General features: G+C 43.4%; 1 protein-coding gene across 2 annotated transcripts in view; it reads right to left on the bottom strand.

The window, feature by feature from the left end:
• Window positions 1–3,995: 3,995 nt before the first annotated feature.
• LOC140737244 (flavin-containing monooxygenase 5-like) overlaps window positions 3,996–13,374 on the bottom strand; it is a 135,029-nt gene continuing 125,650 nt past the window's right edge. For both annotated transcript variants that reach the window (XM_073063560.1, XM_073063561.1), the window contains 4 exons: window positions 12,295–12,482; window positions 10,327–10,679; window positions 8,096–8,168; window positions 3,996–4,381 (listed from right to left, as the gene is read on the bottom strand). In XM_073063560.1, the coding sequence (XP_072919661.1) occupies window positions 4,033–4,381; window positions 8,096–8,168; window positions 10,327–10,679; window positions 12,295–12,482 (963 nt within the window). In that variant the 3' untranslated portion in view covers window positions 3,996–4,032. The remainder of the gene's footprint in view (window positions 4,382–8,095; window positions 8,169–10,326; window positions 10,680–12,294; window positions 12,483–13,374) is intronic.

Raw genomic sequence — 13,374 nt, 5'->3', positions numbered from 1 at the left:
CCTTCAGCTGCCCGAATCATGTGCCCCCTGTTCGCCCTGATGTTGGGTAAGGGCAAGGACATTACCTGGGACGAGGAGTCCGCCGCCGCTTTCGTTAAAACCAAAGAAGCCTTGGCAAACGCCGCGATGCTAGTGCACCCCAGAATGGACGTCCCTACTGCCCTCACAGTGGACGCATCTAACACGGCAGTCCGTGGAGTGCTGGAACAACTCATTGAGGGTCGCTGGCAACCACTGGCGTTTTTCAGCAAACACCTACGACCACCGAGCTCAAATGCAGTGCTTTCGACCAGGAACTGTTGGCACTATACCTGGCAATCCGGCATTTCAGGTACTTCTTGGAAGGTAGGCCCTTCACCGTGTTCACGGACCACAAACCGCTTACCTTTGCATTCACGAAGGTGTCCGAACCCTGGTCGTCCCGCCAGCAGCGACATCTGTCCAACATCTCCGAATACACGACGGATGTCTGACATGTCGCGGGAACGGACAATGTCGTGGCCGACGCCCTCTTCCGCCCTAACATCCAAGCCCTGTCCCAGGGGGTAGACTATGAAGCACTGGCGGAGGCGCAGCAGGCAGACGAGGAGATCCCTAGTTACAGGACTGCAGTCTCCGGTTTGCAGCTCCAGGACCTCCCCATAGGCCCAGGTGAGAGGACCCTACTCTGTGACATCACCACAGGCCAACCCCGCCCCGTCGTCCCGGCAACCTGGCGGCGGCGCGTTTTTGACTCCATTCACAACTTAGCGCACCCCTCCATCAGGACAACTGTCCAGATGGTAGCCAACAGGTTCGTTTGGCACGGACTCTGCAAGCAGGTCAGTGAATGGGCCAGAACGTGCATGCACTGCCAAACAGCCAAGGTGCAGCGGTACACCAAAGCTCTGCCGTAGCAGTTCCACCCCACCCGCCGGCATTTCGACCATATTCATGTGGATATCGTGGGCCCCCTGCCAGTGTCGTGCAGAGCGCGGCACCTCCTCACTATCGTGGACCGGTTCACAAGATGGCCAGAGGCGGTCCCGCTCACCGACACCACCTCCGAATCTTGTGCCTGGGCACTGATTGCCACCTGGGTATCTCGCTTTGGTGTACCGGCCCACATTACCTCCAACAGAGTCGCCCAGTTCACCTCCAGCCTGTGGTCAGCTATGGCCAGCCTGTTGGGAACACAGCTGCACCACACAACTGCCTACCACCCACAGTCGAATGGACTAGTGGAGCGTTTCCACCGTTACCTGAAGTCAGCTCTCATGGCCCGCCTCAAAGGGCCTAACTGGGTGGACGAGCTTCCCTGGGTCCTGCTCGGAATCTGCACGGCGCCCAAAGAGGATCTGCACACCTCGTCGGCCGAGTTGGTGTACGGCGCACCCCTGGTCGTCCCAGGAGAGTTCATACCAGCCCCAAGGGGGCAAGAGGAAGAACCCGCAGCAGTCCTGGGCAGACTACGCGAGAGGCTCGGTAACCTGGCCCCCATACCCACTTCGCGGCATGGGCAGAACCCGACCTGTGTACCCAAAGACCTACAAAACCGTACGTTCGTTTTTGTACGACAGGGCGGACATCAGACACCGCTACAGCGGCCCTACGAGGGGCCGTTTACAGTGATCAGAAACAATGGGTCCATATTCATGCTAGGCATTGGGGGGAGAGAGGAGGTTTTCACAGTGGACCGACTCAAACCGGCCCATGTGGACGTGGTGCAGCCCGTCGAGATTCCGGCACCGCGGCGCAGAGGCAGACCTCCCAAACAGAGTCCGACCCAGACTGTGGACATTGGGGGGTGTATCGCCGGTTCTGGGGGGGGGGGGGGGTTATGTGGCGACCCACTTCCCAGCGCACTCGAACCGGCTCACAAAATGGCGCGCGCCGGCATAGAGGCCGGTCCCAAAAAGGGCGCCAAGACTGCTTCACCAGCAAGGGGAAAAGCCTGCGTGCGGGACGGGACTGTGAATCCCGGGGAGGGTGGGATCAGGAAGGCTTTAAAGCGAGGCCGCGAAGTTTGAATAAATCTCTTTTGCAACTGCAGCTCACCGACTCCGTGTTGTTATTGCAGCGCTGCGTGTAGCCACACTGCCACAATACATCCATTTCACAATCCTTGTTGTTTGCCTAATCAGCTGCATCTGTGTACTTCTCTGGGTCAACATTTACAGATTGAATCACCCCCTAAATGTATGTAAACATGAGAACCGAAGCCAAATATGTTTATTCTGCAAGCATACAAACAGAATAGGTAGCCTGCATAAACTTCAGCTATCAATTTACCCCAATCTTAAAAAATATTCTTAAGAATTTTCTGATAATTGAAAGTCTGAATATTATTAGGTAAATATCTCAGAATGTTCTCCACAACACACAAATAAATAGTAATATACTTGTACCCCCCTGGGTCACCTCAGGCTCGCTCAGCTCGTTCTCGTCTAGGGGGAGCAGCCTTCGGCCCCGCCAAACTGGGTAATCAGCTGGTGTGGATGCTGTGTGATGTCCCCGCCTCGCCCAAAACAACAGACAGTACACCATATGTGATTAAATGAGTACAATTTATAAAGGTTACTATAACTGTGATTAATAACGATACAGTATATATGAAGGAAAAAAAAATAAAGGCGCCAAACTTATCAAAATCCAAACCACTTTGTGTACAACCATTGCAGCTCAATTACTGAAGTCTTCTGGCCACCATTCGATCCCCTCCGAACTCCTCGACTCGCAGCTCAGGACCACCCGAAGTGATCAACCAAGCACATCTATCTTCGTCTCCTCTCCTCGGGGTACCTCCTGACCTTAGACCCCCACTTGGGGTCCGTTCCTCACCCAGTTTACAGCATCGCGTCCTCTCTCTCTCACCCCCTTGCGCCGATCTCCCCAAAAGCCCACCAACAATAGCTTACAGACTCAGAAGAAACAACATTAATCTCAATTGGTTTACAAAGGAATACAATTCTCATTATCAGTAAATTTTAACCCAAACAAGCTTCCAGCACTCTCTCGCAACAAAGAAGCATTCCTACTTTTAATAAAATCACAGGTAGATCCCTCCAAATACAACAGAAATTTCTAGGATAAAACTGAATTATTTGCCATTAGTTGAGTGAAGAATATTGGTCAGGGTGTGAGAAGAACTGATCGATCATGCCTCAGCCTTAAATTTGATAATTAAGCGTAGCCAACAATACCAAGCTGAGGATTTTGATACAAGATTACTAACTTCCACTTCTGGGGTAACGCACAACTTTTGTGAAGAAGTATTTTCCCATAGTCAGATGAGATCACACTTTTTCACCTCTTTCATTTCCAAATTGCAAACTCAAAATGGAGTGCAGATCCCTCAGTCATCCAAGTTAGCATTGTCTGAGCATTTTAAAATAACATTTGATTCATAGTGTTGGCGCATGGCATCGGATAAGGCATCGGACCAATAACCTGAACGTCACTGGTTCGAGCCTCAGCTGAGGCAACTTGTTGTGAGCACTTAACAACATACTTGACAAAGCACTTCACAACACATTGCTCTGCGACAACACCAGTGCCAAGCTGCATGGGTCCTAGTGCCCTTCCCTTGGACAACATCGGTGGCGTGGAGAGGGGAGGGCTTGCAGCTTGGGCAACTGCCGGTCTCCCATACAACCCTGCCAAGGCCTCCGCCCTGGAAACCTTACAAGGCGCAAGTTCATAGTCTTACGAGACTAACGGATGCCTATATGATTCACATTTACTTAAATGCCCAGCTATATACATACAGTTCCTGAATGATAAAAGGACATTTTTTAAATTAGTGATTATGAAAAAAAGGCACATTTTGCTCATAGAATGAGCAAAGACTGTTTCTTGGCAAGATGTTCCATTCAATATAAACAATAGAACCAAACCTCAGGTTTGTTTCATTCAAGGCACTTGAGTTCTTTCAAAGTGTAATCAATAACATAATTAGTTACAATTAATTTGAAACAATTGGATGCGAAACAATCTCCATTGATATTTGGCTTGGCAACAGAAGCCGAGCTGAACTCCTCGTTGGACTTCTGACTAATAGAGAATTAGATAAACAGCACAGAGCGCCACCAGTACAGGCAAGAATTTCAGCAGGATTGGCCAAGAGGCATTTTGCTGACTACTGGGAACCACGCGTGTTTTAGTGGGCTTGATGGTGCGGTGCCACTGTGTCAAGATGGTTTCCCGGGCTTTTGGCCATTTTCCAGGTCCCGTCAATCGAAACTGGAAAGATGTGCAGGGGCCAAGGAAAACTTGAAATGCCAGCTGTGGATCAGTGAGGAGGAGGTGCCTGATGTTGGGTTTTACACCGATCAGCTCAGCTATCTCATCCATGTAGGGTATGAAATCAACTTGAATGGTGTGCCTTTGGGAGCTGACGTATCTTTTGCATGGAAAGAGAAACAGAAGGGAATTAAAGTCAAAAACAATACAATGCAAATGGCTATAGTTAGAAAACAGAAAACTGCTGAAAATCATCAATGGATTAACAGCAACTGCGGAGAGAAACTGCATTACTGTTAGCAACCTTTCAGCCGAACCTCTCTGCTTCGTATGAAACTTCGTATGAAAATGTAACCCCACTTTTTAAAAAAGGAGGGAGAGAGAAACCGGGGAATTATAGACCGGTTAGTCTGACATCGGTGGTGGGGAAAATGCTAGAGTCGGTTATCAAAGATGTGATAACAGCACATTTGGAAAGAGGTGATATCATCGGACAAAGTCAGCATGGATTTGTGAAAGGAAAATCATGTCTGACGAATCTTATAGAATTTTTTGAAGATGTAACTGGTAGAGTGGATAGGGGAGAGCCAGTGGATGTGGTATATTTAGATTTTCAAAAGGCTTTTGACAAAGTCCCACACAGGAGATTATTGTGCAAACTTAAAGCACACGGTATTGGGGGTATGGTATTGATGTGGATAGAGAATTGGTTGGCAGACAGGAAGCAAAGAGTCTGAGTAAACGGGACCTTTTCAGAATGGCAGGCAGTGACTAGTGGGGTACCGCAAGGCTCAGTGCTGGGACCCCAGTTGTTTACAATATATATTAATGATTTAGACAAGGGAATTAAATGCAGCATCTCCAAGTTTGCGGATGACACGAAGCTGGGCGGGGGTGTTAGCTGTGAGGAGGATGCTAAGAGGATGCAGGGTGACTTGGATAGGTTAGGTGAGTGGGCAAATTCATGGCAGATGCAATTTAATGTGGATAAATGTGAGGTTATCCACTTTGGTTGCAAGAACAGGAAAACAGATTATTATCTGAATGGTGGCCGATTAGGAAAAGGGGAGATGCAACGAGACCTGGGTGTCATTGTACACCAGTCATTGAAAGTGGACATGCAGGTACAGCAGGTGGTGAAAAAGGCAAATGGTATGTTGGCATTCATAGCAAAACGATTTGAGTACAGGAGCAGGGAGGTTCTACTGCAGTTGTACAAGGCCTTGGTGAGACCGCACCTAGAATATTGTGTGGAGTTTTGGTCCCCTAATCTGAGGAAAGACATTCTTGCCATAGAGGGAGTACAGAGAAGGTTCACCAGATTGATTCCTGGGATGGCAGGACTTTCATATGAAGAAAGACTGGATCGAATAGGCTTATACTCACTGGAATTTAGAAGATTGAGGGGGGATCTTATTGAAATGTATAAAATTCTAAAGGGATTGGACAGGCTAGATGCAGGAAGATTGTTTCCAATGTTGGGGAAGTCCAGAACGAGGGGTCACAGTTTAAGGATAAAGGGGAAGCCTTTTAGGACCGAGATGAGGAAAAACTTCTTCACACAGAGAGTGGTGAATCTGTGGAATTCTCTGCCACAGGAAACAGTTGAGGCTGGTTCATTGGCTATATTTAAGAGGAAGTTAGATATGGCCCTTGTGGCTAAAGGGATCAGGGGGTATGGTGAGAAAGCAGGTACAGGGCTCTGAGTTGGATGATCAGCCATGATCATACTGAATGGCGGTGCAGGCTTGAAGGGCCGAATGGCTTACTCCTGCACCTATTTTCTATGTTTCTATGTTTCTAGCTCTTCAGTTTGGTGAAGAGCTAGAAGTTTCACCTACCGGAAGAGGTAGAAGTTTCCTTCTATAACGGGTTCAACTGCAATACTTAAGAGGCATTTGGATATGTACATGGAGGGTTATGGGGTGAACGTGAGAACTGGGACTTGCAGGGAGGACACTGTGATCACTATGGACTACTGGGCTAAAGTGTATATTTGTGAGCTGTATTACTCGAGGAATCTCTAGGTTCTGTTTAACCTTCTCTGTATTTTAAGTACTTTCTGCTTTACAAATCTGGTTTTGCCTTGAATTTACCAAAACCAACTCCCTGATAGGCAAAATTCTCACAATGGGGTGCTGTAACAGAGATAGCATCAGTTTCCACTGCAAAAGGCACCCTTGCTGCATGAGCTTTGACAGAGATTGAGAAGCAAGTGATGTTGCCATCATGTCTGAGACTATCCCCTGTTCTTATTCAATGTTCTCTAAGAGAACCATATTTGTCTACTGGCTTAGGATTACACTCAATAATGCAGTTACCCAGCTGGAAGCTCGCATAGTAATCAATACAGTTGTTGACAGTGAGAACGAATTGACTCACTCACAACAAGTAGTCAGCCCCAGCATTATATGAACTTCATTGCGAGAACATTTTGGGGATATATAAACAGTGAAATAATGGTCAAAGTCATATAGGTCACAGAAAGAGGGATAAAACAGTCTAGTAACAATTTACATTGAGGTCTCACCTGTAATAAAATAAAACACACTAAAAGAATTGGAAAGACAAGCTAGCTCGTTTTTACTCTCATATAAATCCTGTCTGTGATAGATGCCATTCGGAAGTAGCCTCTTTGACTCATATGTTCTGGTTTTGCCCTCTTTTGAAGAAATATTGGAAAGACATTTTTGAGATTATTTCAACAGCTTTGAATATTGATTTACATCCCCATCCTATTACTGCAATTTTTGGCTTACCAATGTTGGAACATAGTTGTCTATCCACTTCAGTTCGTCAGATGATTGCATTTGTCACATTAATGGCCAGAAGATCCATTTTATTGAATTGGAAAGAGATTAATCCTCTTACTACATTTCAATGGTTCTCCCAAACTATATCTTGTTTAAATTCAGAAAAAATCAGAAATGTCATTTTTGACCCTTCGGTTAAATTCGAAGAAACTTGGAGACCATTTATTCAACACTTTCATATGATGTAACTTGACCTTTTCCGAATCCTTTTTATTATCCTTAAATATTTGGATAGAGGAGCGGAGTTATTGACTGTATCCGATGCAATATAATAGCCCAGCTTTGTTTAGCTTAGTTTTGTTTAAATTAGTTTAAATTTTTTTTGATTTCTAATTTGGGGGTTTTTCTCGATATGTTTTTTTCTATCATGTTTAATACATCTAGAGTTTGGGAGGCTTAGTACACCTGGGTTATTTATAGCTTATACTCATATATATTGTTTACCAACTATGTATTCCCAATCTCTCTGTATTAATATTGTAACTATGCCTATGTATTTGAAAGTTAATGAAAAGATTTAAAAAGAAAGAAAGAAAGAATTGAAAAATGGCTTTGCAGACAGGGAGTTAATAGGCCAGGCCCTGAGGTACAAATTAATCCTGATTTTAGAGGCTTATATTTACATTTGATTTTATATTAACAATTTATCTTGAAGTAGTGAAATTTTTGCTACATTATTTTAACCTTTCTTTGAAAAATGAAGAATATTGTGACAGGGTAGATTGAAGAGAGTTGGCAAAAGGTCATTTAGGGTCTCAGAGCAAGGAAACAGTGACCAACATGGTTAACTGAGCATTTACCCCATCTCTTTCTAAGCACTGCCTTTCATATACCTGTCCAAGGGGTTTTTGAATGCTGTCAATTTACCTACTTCAATTACTTTTTCTGGCAGTTCATTCCACTATACTGGCTACTCTCTGGGTGAAAATTATATGCCACAGTATTCCAGCTGAATAAAATAACCAATCTCTGTGCTGTCAATTTTGTACAATACTATGTAATACCATATATGGTGACATATATGTAACATTGATAATAAATTTATTTTGAACTTTTAATACCTTTTGGCCATTTGTTCTTTTTTCTCCAATATTTCTGCCATCATGCTGTTAGCACAGGGTAGTATAGCTGAGCCTACAACACAAAATACAACATTAGAGAATGGGGTTTACCTCAGTGAATAACTTAAACGTAGTACAGCGCTAAATGTGGAAGGAATCTGTTGCCCTAAGTTCACTGATAATACAGAGCAGTCCTATGTACCACAAGTGACTGGCTGCTGACAGGATGGCTTTAGCAGCCAGCAAGGTCCTACAACACCCAGTTCACCCCCATTCCTGTGCAGCCACTAAGCTTGCAGGATGTCCAAACCACCACTGAATTACCTTGTCCTACTTCAATGCACTGTGTAATGATTTGGTTTGTGTCAATGATATGCCAAACAAGCTTTTCATTGTACCTCAGTACATATGACAATAATAAACCAATTCCAATTTCAACGTCACTGCTTGTGGTTGTGTTTCACCGTCCATAAAGTACAGAAAAATTAACATATTACAAAGTATTCAATAATTTTTACTAAATAACTCACAATTCCCTAAATAATTAAACACATAAATTACGTGAAATAAATCAGAAAAGAAAATTGATAGGCAATGTCCTGGCTGCCCAGATCAGAATCCTTCGTTCAATCCCTTTGTCTACTAAATTTTGCCTTGCCTTCTCAAATGTGTAACAGTTCATAATTGGACTCAAACAAGGGGAGAAATAATTTCCCCAACACAGAGAGCTGTACGTTCAGAGAGAAAAAAAAATTAAAGATGATGGTTTCCTTATTATCATAGCAACCACAACCACATCTATTAATCTGAGAGGTCATCTGAGGAACTGCTCATTAATCAAATCAGGGCTACGATCATTGACAAAGTCATGAACTGTGTCATTTTATGGCAGCTGTACAGCACAAGGCATAAAGAATTACTGTAAATTACAATAAAATAAATAAGCCAGCTGTGCAAAAGAGGATTAGTGAGGTGGTGTTCAGGGTCTGTTTAGAAATCTGATATCGGAGAGAAATAAACAGTTTCTAAAATGTTGAGCATGGGTCTTCAAGCTCCTGTATCTCTTCCCTGATGATAGAAATGAGAAGAGGGCCTGTCCCAGATGTTCAGGATCCATAATGTTGGAGGTTGCTTTCTAGAGGCACCACCTTTTGAAGATGTCCTTGATGGTAGGGTGATTTGGAGCTGCTGGAGTCTACAACCTCTTTTGATTCTGTGTATCGAAGCCTCCATACAAGGATGTGATGCAATCATTCACAATATGCTCCACTGTACATTTGTAGAAATTTGTTAAGAGTCTTTGGTGGTATAACAAATCTCCTCATACTCGTAATGAAGTATAAACGCTGACGTGCCATCTTTGTGACTGCATCAGTATGGTGGGCCCAGGACAGATCCTCTGTAATGTCGATGCTCACCTTTTCCACCACTGATCCCACAGTAAGAATCGTGTGCTCCCGTGACTTCTTCCTCCTGAAGAGACAACCAATTCCTTGGTAATGCTGATGTTGAGGGCAAGATTGTTGTTGCGACTCTAACCAGACCATCTGTCTTGCTCCTGCGTGCCTCCTCATCACTATCTGAGATTCTGGAACAAGTGGTGCTCTTGATGAATTTATAGGTGCATTTAAGTCGCACCTAGCCATACAGCCCCGAGGGTAGAGCGAGTAGAACTGTCAGAAAGGAGGAGATATTATTACTGATCTGCACTGCCTGTGGTCACCTGGTGAAGAAGTTGCAGTACATAAGCCCAAGGTTTTGAAGCCAGTTGAATTGTATTGATGGAATGATGGTATCAAATGCCAAGCTGTAGTTAATAAACATCAGCCTTAATGCAGGTATTGTTGTTGTCCAGGTGGTCCGAGGCTGAGTGGACAAACAGTGAGATTGCATTTACAGCAGACCTTTCGTAGTGATAGGCAAATTGCATTGCGTTCAGATCCTTGCTCGGTCAGCAGTTAATTTTAGCCATGACCAACCTCTTAAAGCGTATTATCACGGTGGATGTGAGCGCTACTGGTTCATAGTCATTGAGGCAGCTTACCCTGCTCTTCTTGGGCACTGTATGACTGATGCCCTTTTGAAGTAGATGGAAACTTTTGAGTGCAGCAATAAAATATCCCCATAACTATATCATCTCAACAACCAATGGAAAATATGTATATTGCATATTATCAATGAAAAATGCTTACAATGCTTGTTACTGATATTTTCAAAAAATGCCTGCATACCTTTAAGCACCCTTGTGGCCCAACGAGCCTGCATTTCAGATATTGGTATAATGGATCCCAATGTCTGGATAAGACCAATGATGGCTAGAGTCGGCTGCTCCAGCTGAGGTGGAAAGACATTCTTATAAAGAAGGGCATGGTTTCTGTTAACTTTGATGACAGACTCATTCAGAAATGGGAAAGCAAAACTGTATCCTGTTGCAAAAATAACAGCATCAATATCTTCCACTGTACCATCTTCAAAGATGGCTGCTGATTCAGTGAACTGCTTCACATTAGGTTTCACAAGAACACGTCCGGATAAAATGCGATTTGGCAAATCATCATTAACTGCTGGATGTTGGCTGTATAAACTGAAAAAAAAAGAGAGAACATCCCATCCGCACTGATTTTAGGGCATTAATGTTAATCTTTCAGAATTGACACAGATGGTTGATACAATAAAATCAGCATGAGATAATCAAAAGCAAAAGGACTTTATTATTGGACTATATTGGGAAGGCGAGTCCTTTCATGGGATTCTCCCAATTGGTGAAAACTAGTAGCGGATAGAGCATAGGGATAATGCAACAGTGACAGAAGTGTGGAAGTTGATATACGATAGACTGGAGATGCTGTTAGACTATACACTCTAATAGATGATCAGAAGTGGAGAATAACCATTTTGGGCAATGAATGCAAAATTCAAGTGCTGCATTGATCTGGTAAAAGAGAAAACCCTTACAAAATAAAAGCATATAAATAAGTAACTACGTCCACAACTACCTGTATGGAAAGTAAGTTGAGCCTGATCAGAATCAAGGGAAAGGTGATGCTAAGATGTGCAGTAGTGAAGTAGATAGGAAAAAAAGGAAAATTAGCTTGGGTGCCATGGCATAGAAATTGAACACATGTGTGAGTACTGGCTTGGTCTTTGCTCCATGTTCCAATGACCCTTGCTTCTGGACGACATTCGGGATCTGGGTTAGTCTGCTCCGGTATAGAACAAATATACACCAGAAAATTGGGAAATTAGGTAGGGAAGAATAAGTAAGATGAAAGCAATTGTCACAATGAGCCGGTCACTGAAAAATAGCAAACTTCTGCCCACTCACAGTTAAAAATAAAAGCTTATCATTACAACCTACAGCAATTTTATGAACCAAACTCAAATGGTGCAGATGCCAAAAACTCTGAAATAAAATAGAAAATGCCTAGCAGCTCCAGCAGCAAATGTGGAGAAAGAAACAAGAGTTAAACTCAAACACAAGAAAATCTGCAGACGCTGGAAATCAAAGTGACACACACAAAGTGCCAACGGTACTCAGCAGGCCAGGCAGCATCTATGGAAAAGAGCAAACTATTAACATTTTGGGCCAAAACGTCAGGTCTCATCTTTCAGGTCAATGATTGGTTATCAGTTCATGGGAATTCCTTCTGCTGGAGACAACCAGTTCAAGGGAGCACAACTTAAAAGCAATATTAGACCATTAAAGAGAAAACCCAGAGGTTTGTTCAAGGGTTGAACCATCTGCTATAAAATGGAGCAGAAGACAGATTAATTTGAGATTGACTGACATTTGGCCAGAAAAAGATATAAAAGTACACAGAGCTGATTTGAAGTATCTACTCCTCAGCTTTTTTTCACCAGTCCTGCCAAAGGGTTTTAGTCCGAAACGTCGACTGTACATTTCCTCCAGCGTTTTGTGTGTGTTACTTGAAATATTATCTCTTGTTTCTCGCTCTTCACAGATGCTGGCTGATACTGTGATTATGTCCAACATCTTCTGTTTTATTTGCAATTCTATAGCCTTTGAAGCATTCCCAAATGTTTCACATGAGAATGAACAAATAAAGTGTGACATTAAAGCACATTTAAATAGGACAAGGACAAAGTGAGGTTTCTAAGAGCAGTTTAAAGCAAAATGAAGATGAATCTGCATCACAAAGTTTAGCCCCATGAGCAGAAAGCTGCCTGGTATTACAGACCTGTGGGTAGATTGCAAACCATAGTTTGCATGATCAAATCGATTGTTTAGCTTTCTCTGCATTAGTGAGGCAGTTAAAGGTGAAAAAAACAGGCTATAAATGCGACGGCTATACATCATGTCCATAGGGTATCCTCTTTCAGCCACACGATTAATTACCCAGATACCCCTTCTTGTACTCAGAAACACCTGCAAGACATTTGAGAAAGTAAAAGATAGCAAATTGTAAAATTTTGCAACTTGGACAAACGTCAAGATACACTATCAAAAATGCATTTATTTTTCCCTCCAGAGAAAGCTATGTGCTTTTGATTCTGGAGGATGATGGGGAAGAAGATGGCAAAGGTAATGTCGCAGTAGTTATGGGGGATTTCAACATGCAGGTGAACTGGGAGAATCAGGTTGGTGCTGGACCCCAGGATAGGGAGTTTGTAGAGTGCCTATGGGATGCATTCTTGGAACAGCTTGTACGAGAGCCGACCAGGGACAAGGCTATTCTGGATTTAGTGTTATGTAATGAACAGGATTTGATAAGCGATCTTGAAGTAAAGGAGCCATTAGGAAGTAGTGATCATAATATGATAATTTTTTATCTGCAATTTGAGAAGGATAAGGGCAGCTCGGAGGTGTCGGTGTTGCAGTTGAACAAAGGAGACTATGGAGCCATGAGGGAGGAGCTGGCCAAAGTTAACTGGACGGATATCCTAGCAGAAAAGACAGTGGAACAGCAATGGCAGGTATTCTTGGGAATAATGCACAAGGTGCAAAATCAGTTCATGCCCCGGAGAAGGAAGGATTCAAAGGGGGGAAAGGGGCCACAGTGGTTGACAAAGGAAGTCAGAGATTGCATAGCATTAAAAAAAAGGAAGTATGACAGAGCTAAGGTGAGTGGGAGGACAGATGATTGGGAAATTTTTAAGGAACAACAGAACTTAACTAAAAAGGCAATACGGGGAGAAAAAATGAGGTATGAACGCAAGCTAGCCAGGAATATAAAGGAGGATAGCAAAAGCTTTTTTAGGTATGTGAAGAGAAAGAAGATAGTTAAGAACAATGTTGGGCCCTTGAAGAATGAATTGGG

Source organism: Hemitrygon akajei, chromosome 12, assembly GCF_048418815.1.
Source record: "Hemitrygon akajei chromosome 12, sHemAka1.3, whole genome shotgun sequence".
NCBI lineage: Eukaryota > Metazoa > Chordata > Chondrichthyes > Myliobatiformes > Dasyatidae > Hemitrygon > Hemitrygon akajei.
Note: the sequence above shows the minus strand (reverse complement) of the source record. Positions and strands in the feature narration are given on the sequence as shown.